We start from the raw sequence: 21,412 nt of genomic DNA on the forward strand, positions 1-21,412 counted from the left end.
GCGCATGGCCGCCATTATAGGTGGATACTGCCAACCAATCAGCTGAAACTAAAGATTTGTTAAAGCCCAACACCACTCTTTTTTTTTTATATAGTTTTGTACAGGGAGCAGAACAGGGTGAATAAAAATCGATGATTTTTTTTTTAAATGTTTTTTTTTTTTTTAATCTGATTTCTTTTAATATAACTTTTTAATTTATCAAATTTATTTTAATAAAATGCTTTTGGAGTAAACCTCTAAAGATAGTTTTCTATTTAAGATACATTAATAATTTAGTTAATTCAGCATGAAATTGAGCTTAGTTAAATAGCATGAGGCCGTATATTCTGCAATATTTACATTTTTGGTAAACTCATTCAATGAATCCAAGCTCTGCAAGCTGAGATAACATGCACTGCATTGATGCATTCACACAATTTCACATTAACTATGAGCTAAAACAAAGTTCAGGGATATTCCTTTATCCCATTGTTTTGCAAATCTATGTACACTACAAACTGTATGATTGAAGAAAAATGCATGTGTACCATGTGTACCAGGGCAAGCAGTAAAAATAAAACTAAAGAGTCTAACTACCAGCAATAATAAGTCCTTACATTTAAAGAGCACCTGTCATTTCAGATCCATCATGGCAGCGCCTGTTAGCGGGCAGCCACTCACCTGCTGCTGCCACGTCCCTCACCTTGTTGTGTCACTGCCGCATCACCAGCCGTCCCATTAACGTGAATGGGACTGTCAGTGAGCCAACAGCGGGTCAGAGGAGGAGCCTCTGCGGGACAGAGATGACAGTTGCTCTTTAAAAATGATGATTTGAATGGGGTTGATTTAAATCAAATCCACCCTGGAGGAGGTTATAATATATATTTCAGTTTTTATTTTTTATTGCTCTCTGTGTCCTCCTGTCCAGGTGACAAACTGAACTCTCTCATTTCCTGCCTTGGCATTTCAGTCCAGGAAGGAGAGTGTGACCGTTGCATTTGTTGCACGAATGTCAAAAACATTTGTGCAAGCTGAGTCAAATGTCCCCAGATGTTTTCTAATAGAATAATGCCTGTATCTTCAGGGAATCAACGAGAAAAAAAGGTGTACTAGAACAGTAAACCTAGGTCGGACTTTAAAGGTACAGGAAACAACGAAGAGGTATGAAAATAAACACTATTGAAAAATACACAACATGAATAGAACAGTACAGAAAAATTTGAAATTGTGTATACTAATACATAATGTGCAGTGAGCCCTTTGTATCTACGCGTTTCACCCTTAGGCTTCTTCAGGATCCAGTCAAGGTTCTACAGATAGCAAATAAGGAGAACAGACCTCACTGTCTCCTTATTTGCCATCTGTAGAACCTTGACTGGATCCCGAAGAAGCCTAACGGTGAAACGCGTAGATACACAAGGGGCTCACTGCGAGTTATGTATTAGTATACATAATTTTTCTGTACTTTTCTATTCATGTTGTGTATTTTTCAATAAACAGTGTTTATTTTCATACCTCTTCGTTGTTTCCTATGCCTTTAAAGTCTGACCTAGGTTTACTGTTATAGTACACCCTTTTTTTTTTTATTCCCTCAATTTACGGATGTGGCGTGAGTGCGCTTCTTTTTTGTTTATTACTGCCTGTATCTTCAGCTCCCACTAGTGGCCAAGAATGCATTATGCCACATACACACGGCCGGACTTTCCGGCAGACTAGGTCCGACGGTCTTCCCGACTGACTTTCGGCAGAGTACCGACGGACTTTCCGAGTGAACGGACTTGGCCACACACAAGCACACTAAGGTCCGACAGATTTGAACGTGATGACGTACGACCGGACTAGAATAAGGAAGTTCATAGCCAGTAGCCAATAGCTGCCCTAGCGTCTGTTTTCGTCCATCGGACCTGCATACAGACGAGCGGATTTCTCCATAGGAACTGGGTCCACTAGGTGGAGCTGTTGATACAGGCATTAATCTTTTAGAAAACATACAGTGACATTTTGTTTAGCATGCACAAATGTTTCTGACAGTGTTGCTAAACCCACAACAGTAAAATCAGTCTGTATATTCAACATAGCATGCTTGGCATACGCAATGTGGAACTTTAAGGGGTTAATCCTCTGCATTGTGTTTTAAAAGGCTGTTTGATCCTGTATGCACAGATCCTCCCCTTCCCTGCAAAGCTAACACAAGCAGGGTAGCCAACCTGCACATGCTCAGTTGTGTCTTTTTATGCTAGAGAGAACATTTACTTGTTCTTAGAGCTAGCCAGGTCACATGATATTGACATAACACCATGTGGGCGTGTGTACGGGCTGTAGTGGAAGGCTCCTCCTACCTGAACTCTCAGCACTGGAGAAACTGTGCAGTATATCATGTAAGCGTGGTATACAGATCATCCAAAAAGGTATATAGTGGCACCTATAGAAAGTATGTCCGGCTAAGGTAGAACACCCAAGTGATTGGCGCCTCATCCCAAATAATTAATAGAGGGAAGAGGGAGAAGGGGGAATTGTTGCGGTGCTTACAGACAATAATAGAAACCATTTATTTAACCACTTACAGACCGGACCATTTTGCTGGTCAAAGACCAGACCACTTTTTGCGATTCGGCACTGCGTCGCTTTAACTGACAATTGCGCGGTCGTGCGACGTGGCTCCCAAACAAAATTGGCGTCCTTTTTTTCCCACAAATAGAGCTTTCTTTTGGTGGTATTTGATCACCTCTGAGGTTTTTATTTTTTGCGCTATAAACAAAAATAGAGCGACAATTTTGAAAAAAGCGCATTATTTTTTACTTTTTCTTATAATAAATATCCCCCAAAAATATATAACAAAAAAATGTTTCCCTCAGTTTAGGCCGATACATATTCTTTGGTAAAAAAAATCGCAATAAGCGATTATTGATTGGTTTGCGCAAAAGTTATAGCGTTTACAAAATAGGGGATAGTTTTATGGCATTTTTATTAATATTTTTTTTTTTACTAGTAATGGCGACGATCAGCGATTTTTATTGTGACTGCGACATTATGGCGGACACATAGGACATTTTTGACACATTTTTGGGACCATTGTCATTTATACAGCAATCACTGCTATATAAATGCAGTGATTCCTGTGTAAATGACACTGGCAGTGAAGGGGTTAACCAGTGGGTGGCAGTGTAGGGGTTAAGTGTTCCTAGGGGTATGTTACTAACTGTTGGGGGCTGGACTTTCATTTAGTGAACACTGATCTCTGCTCCAATCACATGGAACAGAGATCAGCGTCACTAGTTGCTAGGCAGAATGGAGAAATGCTGTTTACAACGGCATTTCCTCCATTCAGCCGTCCCGTGAGACGATCGCGGGTATGCCCACGGCGATCGAGTCCGCGGGACCCAGCGACCGGACTCACGGGGGTCCCGACCAGCACGGGAGCGCGCTGCCGGCAATTTAAAGGGACGTACAGGTACGCCCATTTGCCTGCCCATGCCATTCTGCCGACGTACACCGCCGTGCGCTGGTCGGGAACTGGTTAAAAGGATATTATAATTTAGATGAGAATAAAGTTAAAACAGAACAAGGCCACTTTGTTCACAGGTAGTGAACATTTCACAGTGATGGTGGTCATTTGGCGAATAATCAGTACTGACAAAGGTTGTCTTTTCATTTATTAGCCCAACATGTTTCGCCTATTAGCTTCATCAGGGGGATATACGAATCATGAAAAAAGCGTGAAACTATACAAAAAATGGCAGTAAAAAGAAGATTTCTAAGCTGTGGGCACTGGGGGGGGGGGGGGTGAACTATTTTAATATTGCTGGGTTTAGTAACACTTTAATGAATGTTTTATAAACTGACTTCCGGACCAGTGACTTTTCTCAGGCTGAGATGATATGGTCAGTCTGCTGCAGGCAGGAGATAGCGTTACCTCAGTCTCCCCTCCCCTCCAGTGATCCGACTGAAACATTGTAACTTTGTGACAAGTCACAAGTTGGGAGGCGTGAAAGCAGACTAGAGCGGGAGTATTGTGATCCCTGTAAGCAGTAATAAATATATGGAAGTCAAACACCGACACATTGCTGAACATGCTGCACTTAAAGCCGACCTTCAGTCATTTTTTTCATCTTTCCTTCTATTAAATCTTCTGCCCTTTTTTGTTGTTTTAACTTTGGATAGTAAAACATTTATTTTCTGCAAGTAAATCCCTTATACAGCCCACTTCCTGTTTCTTGCCTGGCCATTAGCCTAGGCTTATGACATCATACATTTCTCTCTCTCTCTCTCTCTCTCTCTCTCTCTCTCCCCTTGTACACACGGTCGGACATTCCGACAACAAAATCCGTCGGATTTTGTCTGACGGGTTTTGTCCGAAACTTGTGTTGCATACACACGGTTGGACAAAGTTGTCGGAAAATCCGATTGTACATAACGTCATGACGTTATTTCGTTACGACGGGACTACGTTCAGGCTAGTAGCCAATAGTTTTGGTCTAGGAATTTGATCTGAGCATGCGTGGCACTTTGTCATGTTGTCGGAAAATTTTTATATCCAGCTCTCAAACTTTGTTGGTCGGACATTCTGAAGAAAAAAGTCAGATGGAGCCCACACACGGTCGGATTATCCGACAACACGGTCCGATCGGACATTTTCTGTCGGAATGTCCGACTGTGTGTACAAGGGCTTAGAGAGAGAGAGAGCTGTACGTGCTTACAGACAATGACCAGACTCAGAAGAGGGCTGAGTCATAAGAGGGCCAATGAGAGCTGTGTCTGTGTAAATGCAGGAAGTGAACAGGCAGCAGCTTCAGATGCCCACAGTTAAAATGGCTGCAGCCAGACTCAGTGGAGGGAGACTTCTGCAGCATATTTGGCAAGTACAGAATCACAGTATATATAAAATAAAATAAAATAATATGCAAAGTGGTCGGAGGGAAGCTTCAGAAGGGCAAAAATGTTTTCATTACAAACGATGTGAGCAGACTGCAGTTCCTCTTTAATAGCTATAAGGTGACAGGTCCACTTTAACAGATGGTGTCACCATATTGCAATGTGTATGGGCCAGTTACCTGCAGTTGTGTTGTTCTATCGGTTGACCACGTCTCTCTTTTTCTTGGCTCTCTTCCAGGACCGGAGTTTCTATGAATTTCAGCGCCTCGCCGTCCCAGCCTCAGGTAAGATCACCCTGGCCGTGTCCTGCCCTCTTATCAGATATGCTGTGCGTTTACCTTCTGGGTGGATGAAATAAATGCTGGAGAGTGCCGGGCGGGCTCCATACGTGTCAATAATGATTCAGCCAGAGCCGCCCGGGGAAAAAAAGCGCAGATCGAAATCCGATATCGTCATCGGGAGAGCAAATAGACATCTAGGGAAGGAGGACGGCCGGGGCCCATCGTTGTCCGTAGACTTTAACCCCCCGCAAGAGCTAGAGCGTTTTTATTTTGTTTTATTTCGGCGCCATATCTTCTGCGCATTATATATTTTAGTGTTTATAGTCCAAACGTACAGTATTATACATCGTATTTTGTTACATATATTTATATTTTCTAGTTGTAATAATTAGTAAAGTTAATTAATAATAATAATTAATTGTAATTAGCAAATAATAATTCATTGTTAATTCATTATAATTAGTAATTAACCTGATAAGAAATTAAAAGTAAATGTTTTTAACTAGAAAGACATGATTGAAATTAAATGTTAATTAATGAATTATAATTAGTAAATAATTAATTGTTAATAATTAATTATAATTAGTAATTAACCTGTTGATAACAAATGAAAAGTAAATGTTTTTAACTGGAAGACACGGTTGAAATTAAATGTTAATTAATGAATTATAATTAGTAAATAATAATTAATTGTTAATTAATAATTAACTATAATTAGTAATTAACCTGTTGATAATAAATTTAAAAGTAAATGTTTTTAACCGGAAGGCATGATTGAAATTAAATGTTAATTAATGAATTATAATTAGTAAATAATAATTGTTAATTAATAATTAACTATAATTAGTAATTAACCTGTTGATAATAAATTTAAAAGTAAATGTTTTTAACTGGAAGGCATGTTTGAAATTAAATGTTAATTAATGAATTATAATGAGTAAATAATTGTTAATAATTAATTATAATTAGTAATTAACCTGTTGATAACAAATGAAAAGTAAATGTTTTTAACTGGAAGACACTGTTGAAATTAAGTGTTAATTAATGAATTATAATTAGTAAATAATAATTAATTGTTCATTAATAATTAACTATAATTAGTAATTAACCTGTTGATAATACATTTAAAAGTAAATGTTTTTAACTGGAAGGCATGATTGAAATTAAATGTTGATTAATGAATTATAATTAGTAAATAATAATTGTTAATTAATAATTAACTATAATTTGTAATTAACCTGTTGATAATAAATTTAAAAGTAAATGTTTTTAACTGGAAGGCATGATTGAAATTACATGTTAATTAATGAATTATAATTAGTAAATAATTGTTAATAATTAATTATAATTAGTAATTAACCTGTTGATAATAAATTACAAGTAAATGTTTTTAACTAGAAAGACATGATTGAAATTAAATGTTAATTAATGAATTATAATTAGTAAATAATTGTTAATAATTAATTATAATTAGTAATTAACCTGTTGATAAGAAATGAAAAGTAAAGGTTTTTAACTGGAATGCACGGTTGAAAATAAATGTTAATAGTAATTATCTGGAAGACGCAGTTGAAATTCAATATTAATTAATAATTCATTATAATTATAATTAGTAAAGAATTAAAAAAAAAAAGAATCCTTAACATTTTTTCCTCAATGCAATCCTAATTTGTGCACCGCCATATATTTTCTGCAGTTTTCTGTGCTGAGAGCGCACTCACATCCTGCTCCCAGCACAGCGATCGACCTGTCATAGACAGCCAATCATCCTCCCCCCCCCCCCCCCCCCCCAGGCCTACAGACTCACTTAAAGGGATGCCAGGGCTGGGCAGGAAAGGGTTGAAAAGCCGGTCTGTTCACTTTTTTTTTTTGTAAAGTTCTACTTTAACCACTTGACCCCCCCCCAGGCCAGTTCTGACATTTGCATGTAAAAAGCTGCATTTTTTTGCTGGAAAATAGCTTGGAACTCCCAAATATTAACGACCGGCCGCAGTAAATATACGTCATTACTTTGGCATTAACCACTTAAGGACCGGGCCTATTTTTCAGACTCGGTATTTACAAGTTAAAATCATTTTTTTGGGGGGTTTTGTTGCTAGAAAATTACTTAGAACCCCCAAACATTATATATATATATATATATATATATATATATATATATATATATAAAAAATTTCAGATACCCTAGAAAATAAAATGGCGGTCATTGCAATACTTTATGTCACACCGTATTTGCGCAGCGGTCTTACAAGCGCAATTTTTTGGGGGAAAAAAAATTAATTTTTTATTTAAAAAAATAAGACCGCATATTGTGAAAGATGAAAAAAAAAAAAATTGATACCCGACATGTCACGCTTTCAAAGTTGCGCCCGCTCGTTGAATGGCGACAAATTTTGACCCTTAAAAAATTTCCATAGGCGACGTTTAGAAATTTCTACAGGTTGCGAGTTCTGAGTTACAGAGGAGGTCTTTTGCTAGAAGTATTGCTCGCGGCGATACCTCACATGTGTGGTTCCAACACTGCTTTCATATGTGGGTGCGACTCACGTAGGCATTTTGCTTCTGCGCACGAGCTCAGCAGGATGGGGCGCTTTAAAAAAAAAAAAAATAATAATTTTTTTTTTTTTTATTTTTACACTGTCCTTTTTAAAAAAAAAAATAATTTTGGGGTCACTTTTATTTCTATTACAAGGAATATAAACATCACTTGTAAAAAAAAAAAAAAAAAAAAAACAGGACCTCTTGAATGTGAGATCAGGGGTCAAAAAGTCCTAAGATCTTATAGTTACACTTAAAAGCAATAGAATTTTATATATATAGATATATCTATATATATATATATATATCTATATCTATATATATAAAAATTAAAAAAAAAGATATATATATATATATATATATATATATATATATTATCTTTTTTTTTTTTCTTTCTTTTTTTTTATTCCCTTTAAGACTATTGGGCGGAAGTAACGTTTGACGTCGCTTCCATCATCCAATGTTATGGAGCCGAGCGGGGTGGGGGGGGATTTAGGGGCGCATCTTTCCCTCACTCGGCTCCATGCCTCAGAGGGGGAGAGGACAGCTCCCTATAAAAGTGATTTTTGCAGCGAATCCGGCGCGGAGACCACTTTTATCAGAAAGAGGATGGTAGAGGTGCGGCTGATGGCTAGGCAGGAAGCCTTGTGAGGCCAAGGTGGCCCCCCACTCGGCTCTATGCCCTTGGAGGACTGCAGCAACCTCTGACATCACTTAGCTGATAGCTGGCAGCAGGTTTGTCTCGTCATTGTCCCTGCTCTTTAAAACGCCAACGCTGAAAAAAATGCTTAACTACTTTAATACCCGCCCATTGTCATAGGACATCCGCAGATGGGATCTCCCATTCTGGGCTGGCGTCGTATGACGTCCTGGGCTTCCCGGCCGTCTGGGGTCACTCAGGACCCGATGAGCGTACCCGGTGGCCACGATGCCCGCCGGGCACCCGCGATTGCCCGTTAACTGAGCAGGACGGAACACACAGATCCATGTCCTGTCAGAGGAGAGGAGACCCATCGTGTGATCCTAGCACAGAGGAACAGCGATCGGTGTCCTCCCCTTGTGAGTCCCCTTCCCCCTACAGTTAGAATCGCTCCCTAGGAGACACAGTTAACCCCTTTATCAACCCCTAGTGTATACCCCTTCCCTGCCAGTGACAATTATACAGTACAGTAATCAATGCATTTTTATAGCACTGATCACTGTATAAATGTCACTGGTCCCAAAATGGTGTCAAAAGTGTCCGATTTGTGCCCGCCGCAATATCACAGTCATGATAAAAATCGCAGATCGCCGCCATTACTAGTTAAAAAAATAAATAAATAATAAAATGCCATAAAACTATCCCCTATTTTGTAGACGCTATAACTTTTGCACAAACCAATCAATATACGCTTATTGCGTTTTTTATTTTTTTTTAACAAAAATATGTAGAAGAATATGTATCGGCCTAAACTGAGGATTTTTCGATTTATTTTTTATTTTTATTTTTTTTAATTTTGTGATATTTATTATAGTAAAAAATATTGTGGTTTTTTTTTTTTTTAAACTTATCGCTAGTCTTTTGTTTATAGCGCAAAAAATAAAAACCGCAGAGGTGATCAAATACCACCAAAAGAAAGCTCTATTTATGGGGAAAAAATTACAAAAAATGTGTAATTTGGGTAAAGCATCGCATGACCGCGCCATTGTCATTCAAATTGCGACAGCACTGAAAACTGAAAATTGGCTTGGGCAGGAAGGGGGTGAAAATGCCCGGCATTGAAGTGGTTAAAAACACTCACGCTCATATTTATAGTGCTTAATTATTATAAAACCAATTACCCGTTGGTCCTGACAATTCTGTTTTGCTAAGTTCTGGTATTATTATGCAATGGGGAAAGGTTATAAAGCTCTTTTTTTTTTTCTGGTTTTATTGCTGCCTTGGCCTCCTTCAGGGAGATTTTACTTCACTTCCTGTTCTCTGAGACAGGAAGTGAAGGGTGAATCTCCCCAATAGGGGATACTACAATGACAACCCAACAAAGAGTTCCTACTCCTCCTGAACTCCTCCCCCCCCCCCCCCCCCCCAAAAAATACACACAAGAGAGAATCTACAGATTGGGTATTGGAAATATGGAACAGCAAGACCATTAGTGGGATATTTTTCCCTGCTTGTTGTATTTATTTATTAATGTTTTTTGCAGTATTTCCTGTACACGTTCCCGGAAGGAGTGGACTCCGTGGTGATCAAGGTTCGCTCACCAAACACCTATCCCTGCACTGTGGTGTCTGTCCAGGATATTGCGGTAAGCAGCTGATAGGCTTAGGTGGGGGTGATCTCGTCTGTATACAGTACATGTATTTGATTCGTCTGTTTGACGTTATTCCTGTCACTTTTTTTTTTTTTTATGTGTGTGATTATAAATAAAACAAAAAATAACATCTGTTTGCAAAGCCCACAATCGCTAAAGCTCAGATTACACACACAGCTGAAAAGGTCTGGCTCGTTCTTTTAACAATCCAAATGCAGCTAAATTTTTTTCATCTTTCCATCTATTAAATCTTCTGCTCTTGTTGTTGTTTTAACTTTGGATAGTAAAACATTTTTTTTCTGCCAGTAAATACCCTATACCGGTGATGGCGAACCTTGGCACCCCAGATGTTTTGGAACTACATTTCCCATGATGCTCCACTACACTGCAGAGTGCAGGAGCATCATGGGAAATGTAGTTCCAAAACATCTGGGGTGCCAAGGTTCGCCATCACTGCCCTATACCAATGATGGTGAACCTTGGCACCCCAGATGTTTTGGCACACCTCTAGCTCTGCAGCTCTCATTGACCCTCTTATGACTCACCCCCCCCCTCTTGGCAAACTCTCACAAGAGTGAGTGTGTGTGTGAGTGTGAGTGTGAGTGAGAGAGAGAGAGAGATACATGATGTCATAAGCCTAGGCCAGTGATGGTGAACCTTGGCACTTGCTCAACTACACTGCAGAGAATATGAGCATCATGGGAAATGGAGTTCCAAAACATCTGGGGTGCCAAGGTTCACCATCACTGGCCTAGGCTTATGACACCATGTATAGCGCTCTCTCTCTCTCGTGAGAGTTTGCCAGGAGGGGGGGGGTGACTCATAAGAGGGTCAATGAGAGCTGAAGAGCTGTAGGTGTGCCTCCCTGTGTCTGTATAAATCCAGGAAGTCAACAGGCAGCAGCTGCCCACAGTTAAAATGGCTGCAGCCAGACTCAGCGGAGGGAGATTTCTGCAGCACATTCGGCAAGTACAGAATCACAGTATATATATACAATAATATGCAAAGTGGTTGGAGGGAAGCTTCAGAAGGGCAAAGATTTTTTTTTTTATTACAAATTATGTGAGCAGACTGCAGTTCCTCTTTAAGCTCCCAGTGCTAAGTTAATCCTTTCTCTTCTTATATAGTCTATTTGAATCCCAGAGTTGCATAGAAACACTGAAGGCAAGAAGAACATCAAGTGGTTGGGTCATTCCCAAGCATAATTAACCACTTAATAACCGCCCTATAGCCGAATGACGGCTTCAGGGCGGTTTCTTAACTCTGGGAGGCCGTCATATGACGTCCTCCCAGAATTCCTCTCTCACGCGCCCCCTGGGGCGCGCACTCGAGAGCATCCGTGACCGCCGGGTGCACAGGACCCGGCGCATCACGGTAAACGGCCGCTCGTCGCGGCCGTTTACCACATGATCGCTCCGTCAAATGACGGAGTGATCACTTGTAAACAAACCGGCATCATGTTATGACGCCGGTTCCTCCCTCCCCCTCTCTGTACCAATCGAAACAGCGGAGGGGGAAGAGATCGGTGTCAGCAGCGATGTGGGCTGCATCTGCAGTGCCCACATCGCTGCTCACCGAAAATTAACCCCTCAATTCCCTGCAAATACTCTGCAATACCCTGCAATACTCTGCATTACTCTGCAATACCCTGCAATACCCTGCAATACTCTGCATTACTCTGCAATACCCTGCAATACTCTGCATTACACTGCAATACTCTGCAATACTCTGCATTACACTGCAATACTCTGCAATACTCTGCATTACCCTGCCATTACTCTGCAATACCCTGCCATTACTCTGCAATACCCTGCAATACCCTGCCATTACTCTGCATTACCCTGCAATACCCTGCAATACTCTGCAATACTCTGCAATACTCTGCAATACCCTGCAATACCCTGCAATACTCTGCATTACCCTGCAATACCCTGCAATACTCTGCAATACTCTGCATTACACTGCAATACCCTGCAATACTCTGCAACACTCTGCAATACCCTGCAACGCTCTGCAACACCCGCCAATACCCTGCAACACTCTGCAATGCTCTGCAACACTCTGCAATGCTCTGCAACACCCACCAATACTCTGCAATGCTCTGCAACACCCGCCAATACCGTGCAACACTCTGCAATGCTCTGCAACACCCTCCAATATCTTGCAATGCTCTGCAACGCAATACTCTGCAATGCCATACTCTGAGATACCCAGCCATACTCTGATATACCCAGCCATAGTCGGTGATACCCTGCAATTTATTTATTTATTTATTTATTTTTTTCAGGCTTCCCAGGTTAGAGGTGAGATGCAGGGTCTTATTGACCCCACATCTCACTGTAAAGAGGACCTGTCATGCCATATTCCTATTACAAGGGATGTTTACATTCCTTGTAATAGGAATAAAAGTGATCAAAAAATTTATTTTTGGGGAAAAAAATGTCAAACTAAAATAAATAAAGTAAAATGAACAATAAATTTTTTTTTTTTTTTTTAAAGCGCCCCTGTCCCCATGTGCTCGCATGCAGAAGCGAACGCATACGTAAGTCCCGCCCACATATGAAAACGGTGTTCAAACCACACATGTGAGGTATCGCTGCGTACGTTGGAGCGAGAGCAATAATTCTAGCCCTAGACCTCCTCAGTAACTCAAAACATATAACCAGTAAAAAAAAAAATTTAATCGTCGCCTATGGGGATTTTTAAGTAGCGACGTTTGGCGCCATTCCACGAGCGTGTGCAATTTTGAAGAGTGACATGTTAGGTATCGATTTACTCGGTGTAACTTCATCTTTCACATTATGCAAAAATTGGGCTAACTTTACTGTGTTTTTTTTTTTTTTTTTGTAAGCACAAAACTGTTTTTTTTCCAAAAAAAAAGCATTCGAAAAATTGCTGCGCAAATACCGTGCGAGATAAAAAGTTGCAACAACCACCATTGTATTCTCCAGGGTGTTTGCTAAAAAATATATAATGTTTTGGGATTCGATGTAATTTTCTAGCAAATAAATGATGATTTTTACATGTAGGAGAGAAATGTCAGAATTGTCCTGGATGCTCCAGAACGCCTGATGGCGCTCCCTGCATGTTGGGTCTCTGTATGTGGCCACACTATGTAAAAGTCTCACACATGTGGTATCGCCGTACACGGGAGTAATAGCAGAATGTGTTTTGGGGTGTAATTTGTGGTATGCATATGCTGTGTGTGAGAAATAAACTGATAATATGACAATTTTGTGAAAAAATTAAAAAAAAAGTAAAAAAAATCTTGATTTTGCAAAGAATTGTGGGAAAAAATGACAACTTCAAAAAACTCATCATGCCTCTTACTAAATACCTTGGAATGTCTTCTTTCCAAAAAGGGGTCATTTGGGGGGTATTTGTACTTTTCTGGCATGTTAGGGTCTCAAGAATTGAAATAGGCCGTCAGTACTTCAGGTGTGATCAATTTTCGGATATTGGCACCACAGCTTGTGGACTCTATAAATTTCACAAAGACCAAATAATATCCACCAATTTGTACTTATTTTTACCAAAGATATGTAGTAGTATGAATTTTGGCCAAAATTTATGAAGAAAAAATTACTAATCTGCTAAATTTTATAACAGAAATGAAGAAAAATTCATTTTTTTACAGAATTTTCTGTATTTTTTCTTTTATAGCACAAAAAATAAAAAACCCAGCGGTGATTAAATACCACCAAAAGAAAGCTCCATTTGTGTGAAAAAAAGGACAAAAATTTCCTATAGGTCCAGTGTTGCATGACTGAGTAATTGTCATTCAAAATGTGAGAGCACCGAAAGCTGAAAATTGGTCTGGTTATTAAGGGTGTTTAAGTGCCCAGTGGTCAAGTGGTTAAAGAGGAACAGCAGTCTGCTCACAAAATTTTGTAATAAAAACATTTTTGCCATTCTGAAGCTTCCCTCCAACCACTCTGCATATTATTTTTATATATATATTGGGATTCTGTACTTGCCGAATATACTGCAGAAATCTCCCCCCATTGAGTCTCCCTACAGCCATTTTAACTGTGGGCAGCTGAAGTTGCTGCCTGTTCACTTCCTGGATATACACAGAGGCACAACTCCAGCTCTGCAGCTCTCATTGGCCCTCTTTTGACTCACCCCCCCCCCCCCCCCTTCCTGGCAAACTCTCAGGAGAGTGAGAGTGTATGAGCTGTGTATGATGTCATAAGCCTAGGCTAATGACAAGAAACAGGAAGTGGGCAGTATTTACAGCCCACTTCCCGTTTCTTGTCTGGTCATTAGCCTAGGCTTATGACATCATACACAGCTCTCTCTCTCACTTCCCTGAGAGTTATATTTTTTTTTTTTAGAGCGGAGACTGACAGCCAGGCCTTCTCGTACAACATCAGTGCCTGACCTCACAAATCCGCTTCTGGAAGAATGGTCAAACATTCCCATAGACACACTCCTAAACCTTGTGGACGGCCTTCCCAGAAGAGTTGAAGCTGTTATAGTTGCAAAGGGTGGGCCAACTCAGTATTGAACCCTACGGACTAAGACTGGGATGTCATTAAAGGTCATGTGTGTAAAGGCAGGTGTCCCAATACTTTTGGTAATATAGTGTAGTACATAGAATGTTACATTGTGATAGAAGACGTAAGCTGGGGAGGAGTTAAAGTTTTTTTCAACGCATTTGGTTGACATCCTTCTTCTGGAAAGAGGTGTTCTAATGATAGAAGCGAAAAAAATAAAAAAACAGAAAGCAAAATCAGCCCACTGGATGTATAACAACTCAATATATTACATAGAATGTTACAACGTGATAGAAGACATAAGCTGTGGAGGAGTTACAGTTTCTAAACGCGTTTCACCCGCATGCTTGTTTAGGAGAGGGGGGGTGTTCTAGTAATAGAAGCATAAACATACTGTAAACAACACATATATACGTACATATAATGGTCTAATGCCGCATACACACGATCAAACAAGCGGGTGGAAAAGTCCGGCAAACTCAAGTCCGCCAAACAATCCCCCCGTGTGTAGCCTCCGGCATACTTATTTGACCCGAAAGTACGGCGGACTTAAAATGTAGTTTTACACTCCAATCTTCCCGCCGGACTCGCATTTTGGCGGACAATCCGGCCGTGTGTCCGCCGTACTTTTGAAATGAACGGACTTTTCCCGCCGTACCAGGCCACGTGCTCTCAACATGGGGGGTGCCTTGGGGAAGGGGGGGCCGCGCGGCCCCCCCACCCCAAAGCACCTTGTCCCCATGTTGATGAGGACAAGGGCCTCTTCCCGACAACCCTGGCCGTTGGTTGTCGGGGTCTGCGGGCGGGGGGCTTATCGGAATCCAGGAGCCCCCTTTAACAACCCATGTGACATCAACCGAAGACCCCGCCCCTTGTCCCTATATAAGTCACCGCGTGCCCGCTCCCCGTCATTGTGAGCGGAGGACTCGGCGAGGCAACATCTGAAGAAGAAGAAGAACAGAAGAACGCAAGGCGGCGGCGGCAACAGAAGACCGGGCCACCGCCTGTAAAAGAGCTGGAAGAAGGCGCGGTGGCCCGGCAGAAGAACCGAAGAGGGGGACAAGACCCCCAAAGTCGGAAGAAGAGGCCGGCGGCGAGGAAGAAAGCCGGGCTCCTCCGCTAGCAAAAGAGCTACAAGAAGATAGAGGAGGAGTCCAGCGAGAAGACCCCCGAAGACAGAAGACCCCCGGAGCTGTGCAATAAACTATTTTATCTCGTGTGTTGTGTTTTTTTTGTACTTTTATTTTACAGGTGAATGGGTAGGGGTACATTGTACCCCATACTCATTCACATAGGGTAGGGTGGCCGGTATCCGGGGGCCCCCTTATTAAAGGGGGCTCCCGGATTCCAATAAGCCCCCGCCCGCAGACCCCGACAACCAACGGCCAGGGTTGTCGGGAAGAGGCCCTTGTCCTTATCAACATGGGGACAAGGTGCTTTGGGGTGAGGGGCCGCGCGGCCCCCCCTTCCCCAAGGCACCCCCCATGTTGAGGGCACGCGGCCTGGTACCGCTCAGGAGGGGGGGGGGCGCTCGCTTTCCCCCTTTCCTGGCCGGCCGGGTAGCGTGCTCGGACAAGGGTCTGATGTGGACCTGAGGGGGACCCCCACGCCGATTTTTTTCAGCGTTGGGGTTCCCCTTTAATTCCATACCAGGCGGCGGGGCCAGCGACGTCTCCTTCGCAGGCCCCGCCTATCTGGAGACGCGCTCGAAATGAGCGGACTTTCCTCCGCGTGTGTCATGAGACGGCATCCCATCCATCTATGGCGAGGTAACAAACGAAACACCGTCACCTAAAGGAACGACAAGATATAATTACTTTCAATAAAATACGTTTACCAGAAAACTATCTTGCATACTTTTCTTGCATAAAAGTAATGAGCAAAGGTCACCGCCGGGGAGCGAGGAAAGGCCATCACGCAGCCTGCGCAGGATCTTTAAAGAAAGCAGAAGAAGAAAACAAAACAATATACTTCCTCAACCTTTTCCTAGAAATTTGACTATCCTTTACCTGCCACGTACCTCAACCTATGGATAGAAACTTCATTATCCTTGCCTGCCACCTGCCTCAACCTCTGCCTAGAAACTTGACTATGCTTGCCTGATGTCTTCCCCCAATCTTTTCCTAGAAACTTGACTATCCTTTACCTGCCACCTACCTAAACCTATGCCTAGAAACTTGATTATCCTTGCCTAACGCCTTCCTCAACCTCTGCCAAGAAACTTGACTATGCTTGCCCAGTGGCGTATCTAAGGTATGGCAGCCATGGCAAGTGCCATGGGCGCCATTGGGGGGAAGGGGCAGTAAAAAGCCGCCCTCCGTATGAAAACCCCCCTCCTCCCCACCCGTCCTCCCGGACTAACATAGCCCCTGGCGCCGGCCAGCCTGCTGTATCGCGGCGCCGGCGTTCTAGAAGATAGCCGGCTGTTGGGCTCGGCTAATGCCGGCCATACACGGTTCGAATTTCGAAAGAATTTTCTTTCGAAAATCTTATCTAAGAATTTTCGTATGAATTTCACACCATTAGTGGGGCTGCAACAACAGCCGATTTTCGTGCGGAAATCAAATTTGAGGAATCGGACATGTTGGAAATTTTTGGAAAAACTAACGATATTCTAATCAATGATGGGAGAATCATGTGAGAAATGTAATAAGAAAAGAACATTTACGGAGAGAAAAGAAGATTCCTGGCCATGAAAACTCTTTTCTGTAGCAACAGAAAAGGCTTGGTCGGCCGAATTTTTAAAATCAATGGTGGCGCCATCGGATCAGGGAGGCTGTGTCAGCAGGGAGGGGGGGGGCAGGGAGCTCCACTGGCGCTCTGACCCCCTAGTCACATTCGCAGTCTCTGGTCATCTCCTGTAGTCGCATTCTCAGTCTGGCAATCTCCTGTAGTCGCATTTGCAGTCTCTAGTCATCTGCTGAAGTCTCATTTGCAGTCTCTGGTCATCTGCTGTAGCCGCATTTGCAGTCTCTGGTCATCTCCTGCAGTCGCATTCGCAGTCTGGTCATCTCCTGTAGTCGCATTTGCAATCTGGTCATCTGCTGTAGTCGCATTCGCAGTCTCTGGTCATCTGCTGTAGTCGCATCCGCAGTCTCTAGTCATCTGCTGTAGTTGCATTTGCAGTCTCTGGTCATCTCCTGTAGTCGCATTTGCAGTCTCTGGTCATCTCCTGTAGTCGCATTTGCAATCTGGTCATCTGCTGTAGTCGCATTTGCAGTCTCTGATCATCTGCTGTAGTCGCATTTGCAGTCTCTGGTCATCTACTGTAGTCGCATTTGCAGTCTCTGGTCATCTGCTGTAGTCGCATTTGCAGTCTCTGTTCATCTGCTGTAGTCGCATTCGCAATCTCTGGTCATCTACTGTAGTCGCATTTGCAATCTGGTCATCTGCTGTAGTCGCATTCACAGTCTCTGGTCATCTGCTGTAGTCGCATCCGCAGTCTCTAGTCATCTGCTGTAGTTGCATTTGCAGTCTCTGGTCATCTCCTGTAGTCGCATTTGCAGTCTCTGGTCATCTCCTGTAGTCGCATTTGCAATCTGGTCATCTGCTGTAGTCGCATTTGCAGTCTCTGATCATCTGCTGTAGTCGCATTTGCAGTCTCTGGTCATCTACTGTAGTCGCATTTGCAGTCTCTGGTCATCTGCTGTAGTCGCATTTGCAGTCTCTGGTCATCTGCTGTAGTCGCATTCGCAATCTCTGGTCATCTGCTGTAGTCGCATTCGCAGTCTCTGGTCATCTGCTGTAGTCGCATTTGCAGTCTCTGGTCATCTACTGTAGTCGCATTTGCAGTCTCTGGTCATCTGCTGTAGTCGCATTTGCAGTCTCTGGTCATCTGCTGTAGTCGCATTCGCAGTCTCTGGTCATCTTCTGTAGTCGCATTTGCAGTCTCTGGTCATCTCCTGTAGTTGCATTCGCAATCTCTGGTCATCTCCTGTAGTCGCATTCGCAGTCTGGTCATCTCCTGTAGTCGCATTTGCAGTCTCTGGTCATCTGCTGTAGTCGCATTCACAGTCTGGTCATCTCCTGTAGTCGCATTTGCAATCTGGTCATCTGCTGTAGTCGCATTTGCAGTCTCTGGTCATCTCCTGTAGTCGCATTTGCAATCTGGTCATCTGCTGTAGTCGCATCTACAGTCCATTTAAAAGTAGCACCTGCTGTTGCGCAAATCACTTTATTGCACTTTTATTTCTGATATTTATGGCTATGGATATTTATTTAATCCATATCGAGCACTATATGGGATTGGCTGCTTCTGCTTGGCACACACAATCAAATCGTGCCCAATAAGGATTAAATAAATAGATATAAAGTTTAATAAAGTGATTTGTGCAACAAGCTCATTAAACATTCTACATTCAGTGAAAGGTCGTGTAGTGCAAACTTTGCAGGATATGAACTTTCACTGAATGTAGAATGTTTAATGATCGGGGCGGACTGACCCATCGGGCACTTTATGTACTGCCAATCCATCATTTAATTGAAAGATTAAAGAGCTTCACTTGTAGTTTTGTTAGCATTTTTTTTTTGGTTAGTTTGTTTTGACAGGGGCGCAGTTTCAGTGCTTGCCATAGGCGCCATTTTCACTAGATACGCCTCTGTTGCCTGCCACCTTCCTCTACCTTTGCCTAGGAACTTGACTATGCTTTACCTGCCACCTACCTCAACCTTTTCCTAGAAACTTGATTGTCCTTTACCTGCCACCTACCTCAACCTTTTCTCAGAAACATGCTTATCATTGCATGCCACCTACCTCAACCCCTGCCTAGAAACTTGACTATGCTTGCTTGCTACTCCTAGAAACTTGTCTGCTGCCTGCCTGACCTTTTCCTAGAAACTTAACTATCCTTGCCTGCCACCTGCCTCAACCTCTGTCTAAAAATGTGACTTTTACCTGCCACCTACGTCAACCTGCCTAGAAACTTGACTAACCTTGAACTATGCTTAGACGTGTCAAACCTCTTACTAGAAACATGACTATCCTTTACCTGCAACCTACCTCTACCTAGAACCTTTGTTATTCTTGCCTGCCACCTGCCTCACCCACTGCCTAGAATCTTGACTATCCTTTACCTGACACCTTTCAACCTCTGCCTAGAAAGTTGACTATGCTTGCCTGCTGCCTTCCTCGACCTTTTCCTAGAAACTTGACTATCCTTTACCAGCCACCTACCTCAACCTTTTCCTAGAAACTTGATTATCCTTGCCTACCGCCTTTCTCACCCTCTGCCTGGAAACTTGACTATCCTTGCCTGCTGCCTTCCTCAACCTTTGCTTAGGAACATGACTATCCTTTACTTGCCACCTACCTCAACCTTTTTCTAGAAACTTGATTATCCTTGCATTCCACCTTCCTCAACCCCTGCCCAGAAACGTGACTATGCTTGGCTGCTGCCTGCCTCAATCACTTCAACTTGACTATGCTTGCCTGCCGCCTTCCTCAACTTCTGCCTAGGAACTTGACTATCTTTCCCTGCCACCTAACTCAACTTCTTCATAGAAACTTGACTATGCTTGCCTGCTGCTCCTAGAAACTTGCCTGCTGCCTGCCTGACCTTTTGCCTAGAAACTTGACTATCCTTTCCTGCCTCAACTTCTGTCTAGAAATTTTACTATCCTTTACCTGCCACCTACCTCTGCCTAGAAACTTTACTATCTTTGCCCGCTGCCCCTAAAAAAACATGAGCATCGTTGCTACCTGCCTCAACCTCTGTCTAGAAACCTGACCACTCTTTACCTGCCACCTACGTCAACCTGCCTAGAAACTTGAACATCCTTGCCTGCCTTCCTTAACCTATGTCTAGATATGTGACAATGCTTGCTGCCACTTCCTGCAACCTCTGCCTAGAAATTTGATAATTTTGTCCTGCTGCCTGCCTCGACTCCTGCCTCGAAATTTGACTATCCTCTACCTGCCACCTACCTAGGGCGGCACAGTGGTGTAGTGGTTAGCACTCTCACCTAGCAGTTAAAAGGGTCGCTGGTTCGAATCCCAAACCACGACACTACCTGCCTGGAGTTTGCATGTTCTCCCTGTGCCTGCGTGGGTTTCCTCCCACACTCCAAAGACATGCAGGTAGGTTAATTGGCTTCTGTCCAAAATTGGCCCTCGTATATGAATGGGGACCTTAGATTGTGGGCTCCTTGAGGGTAGGGACCAATGTGAGTGTGCAATGTACAGGGATAGGGGTAGACACTCACTCAGGTTGAACTGGATGGACTGGTGTCTTTATTCAACCTTACTAACTATGAAACTACCTCTGCCTAGAAGCTATACTGTTCTTTCCTGCTGTAACCTGACAATCCTTGCCTGCTGCCTGCCTCAACCCTTGTCTAGAAACTTGACTATACTTTACCAGCCACCCGACTTGACCTCTGCCGAAAACATAAGACAATCCATGCCTGTCGGTTGCCTCAACCTCTGCCTGGAAACTTGACTATTCTTGTATACTGCCTGCCTTTGCCTCAAGCTATGCTTGATGTTGCCTTCCCGGACCTGAACCTGGCCATTGTAACCTCCCTGTTCTTGCTATCCACCGGTGGGGCAATCCTGCGGGCCGCAACCTGGTGGCATCTAGTAGCAAAGTAGCCTAGCGGTCACTAGGATTACCGACCCATTATCCTTTGCAGGGAGCACTGGTGAAGACCAAGAAGCCAATTATGCCCCGTACACACGATCTGAATATTATCGTACGACCGAACGTACATCCGTTTTTGGTTAATAATCGCAAGTAGAAATTGAATAGTTAAATAAAGTCACGAAAATTCTCGTACGATAGAAAAAAAAAATCGGAAGTGATGTCATGTGTTGTAATGCATTTGTATTGTACTTTCGGACGACAACTATACTGACTAAAACGAAAATCGTACGATCTGGAATCGTACGAGGAAAATTTCCGTGCATGTCCGATCGAATAATATCGGATGAACGGTCGTGATCGGCTGTCGAAAG

The 21,412-nt window shown here is 42.6% G+C and overlaps 1 protein-coding gene across 2 annotated transcripts in view; it reads left to right on the forward strand.

Annotated features, from left to right (window-relative positions):
• The window catches only part of SIDT1 (SID1 transmembrane family member 1), a 146,259-nt gene that overhangs the window by 76,047 nt on the left and 48,800 nt on the right, over positions 1 to 21,412 (forward strand). For both annotated transcript variants that reach the window (XM_077479648.1, XM_077479649.1), the window contains exons 5-6: positions 5,090 to 5,135; positions 9,854 to 9,955. In XM_077479648.1, coding sequence (XP_077335774.1) covers positions 5,090 to 5,135; positions 9,854 to 9,955 — 148 coding nt within the window. The remainder of the gene's footprint in view (positions 1 to 5,089; positions 5,136 to 9,853; positions 9,956 to 21,412) is intronic.

Source organism: Lithobates pipiens, unplaced genomic scaffold (assembly GCF_037356315.1).
Source record: "Lithobates pipiens isolate NorthernLeopardFrog02 unplaced genomic scaffold, aLitPip1_a1.2 Scaffold_16, whole genome shotgun sequence".
Lineage (NCBI taxonomy): Eukaryota > Metazoa > Chordata > Amphibia > Anura > Ranidae > Lithobates > Lithobates pipiens.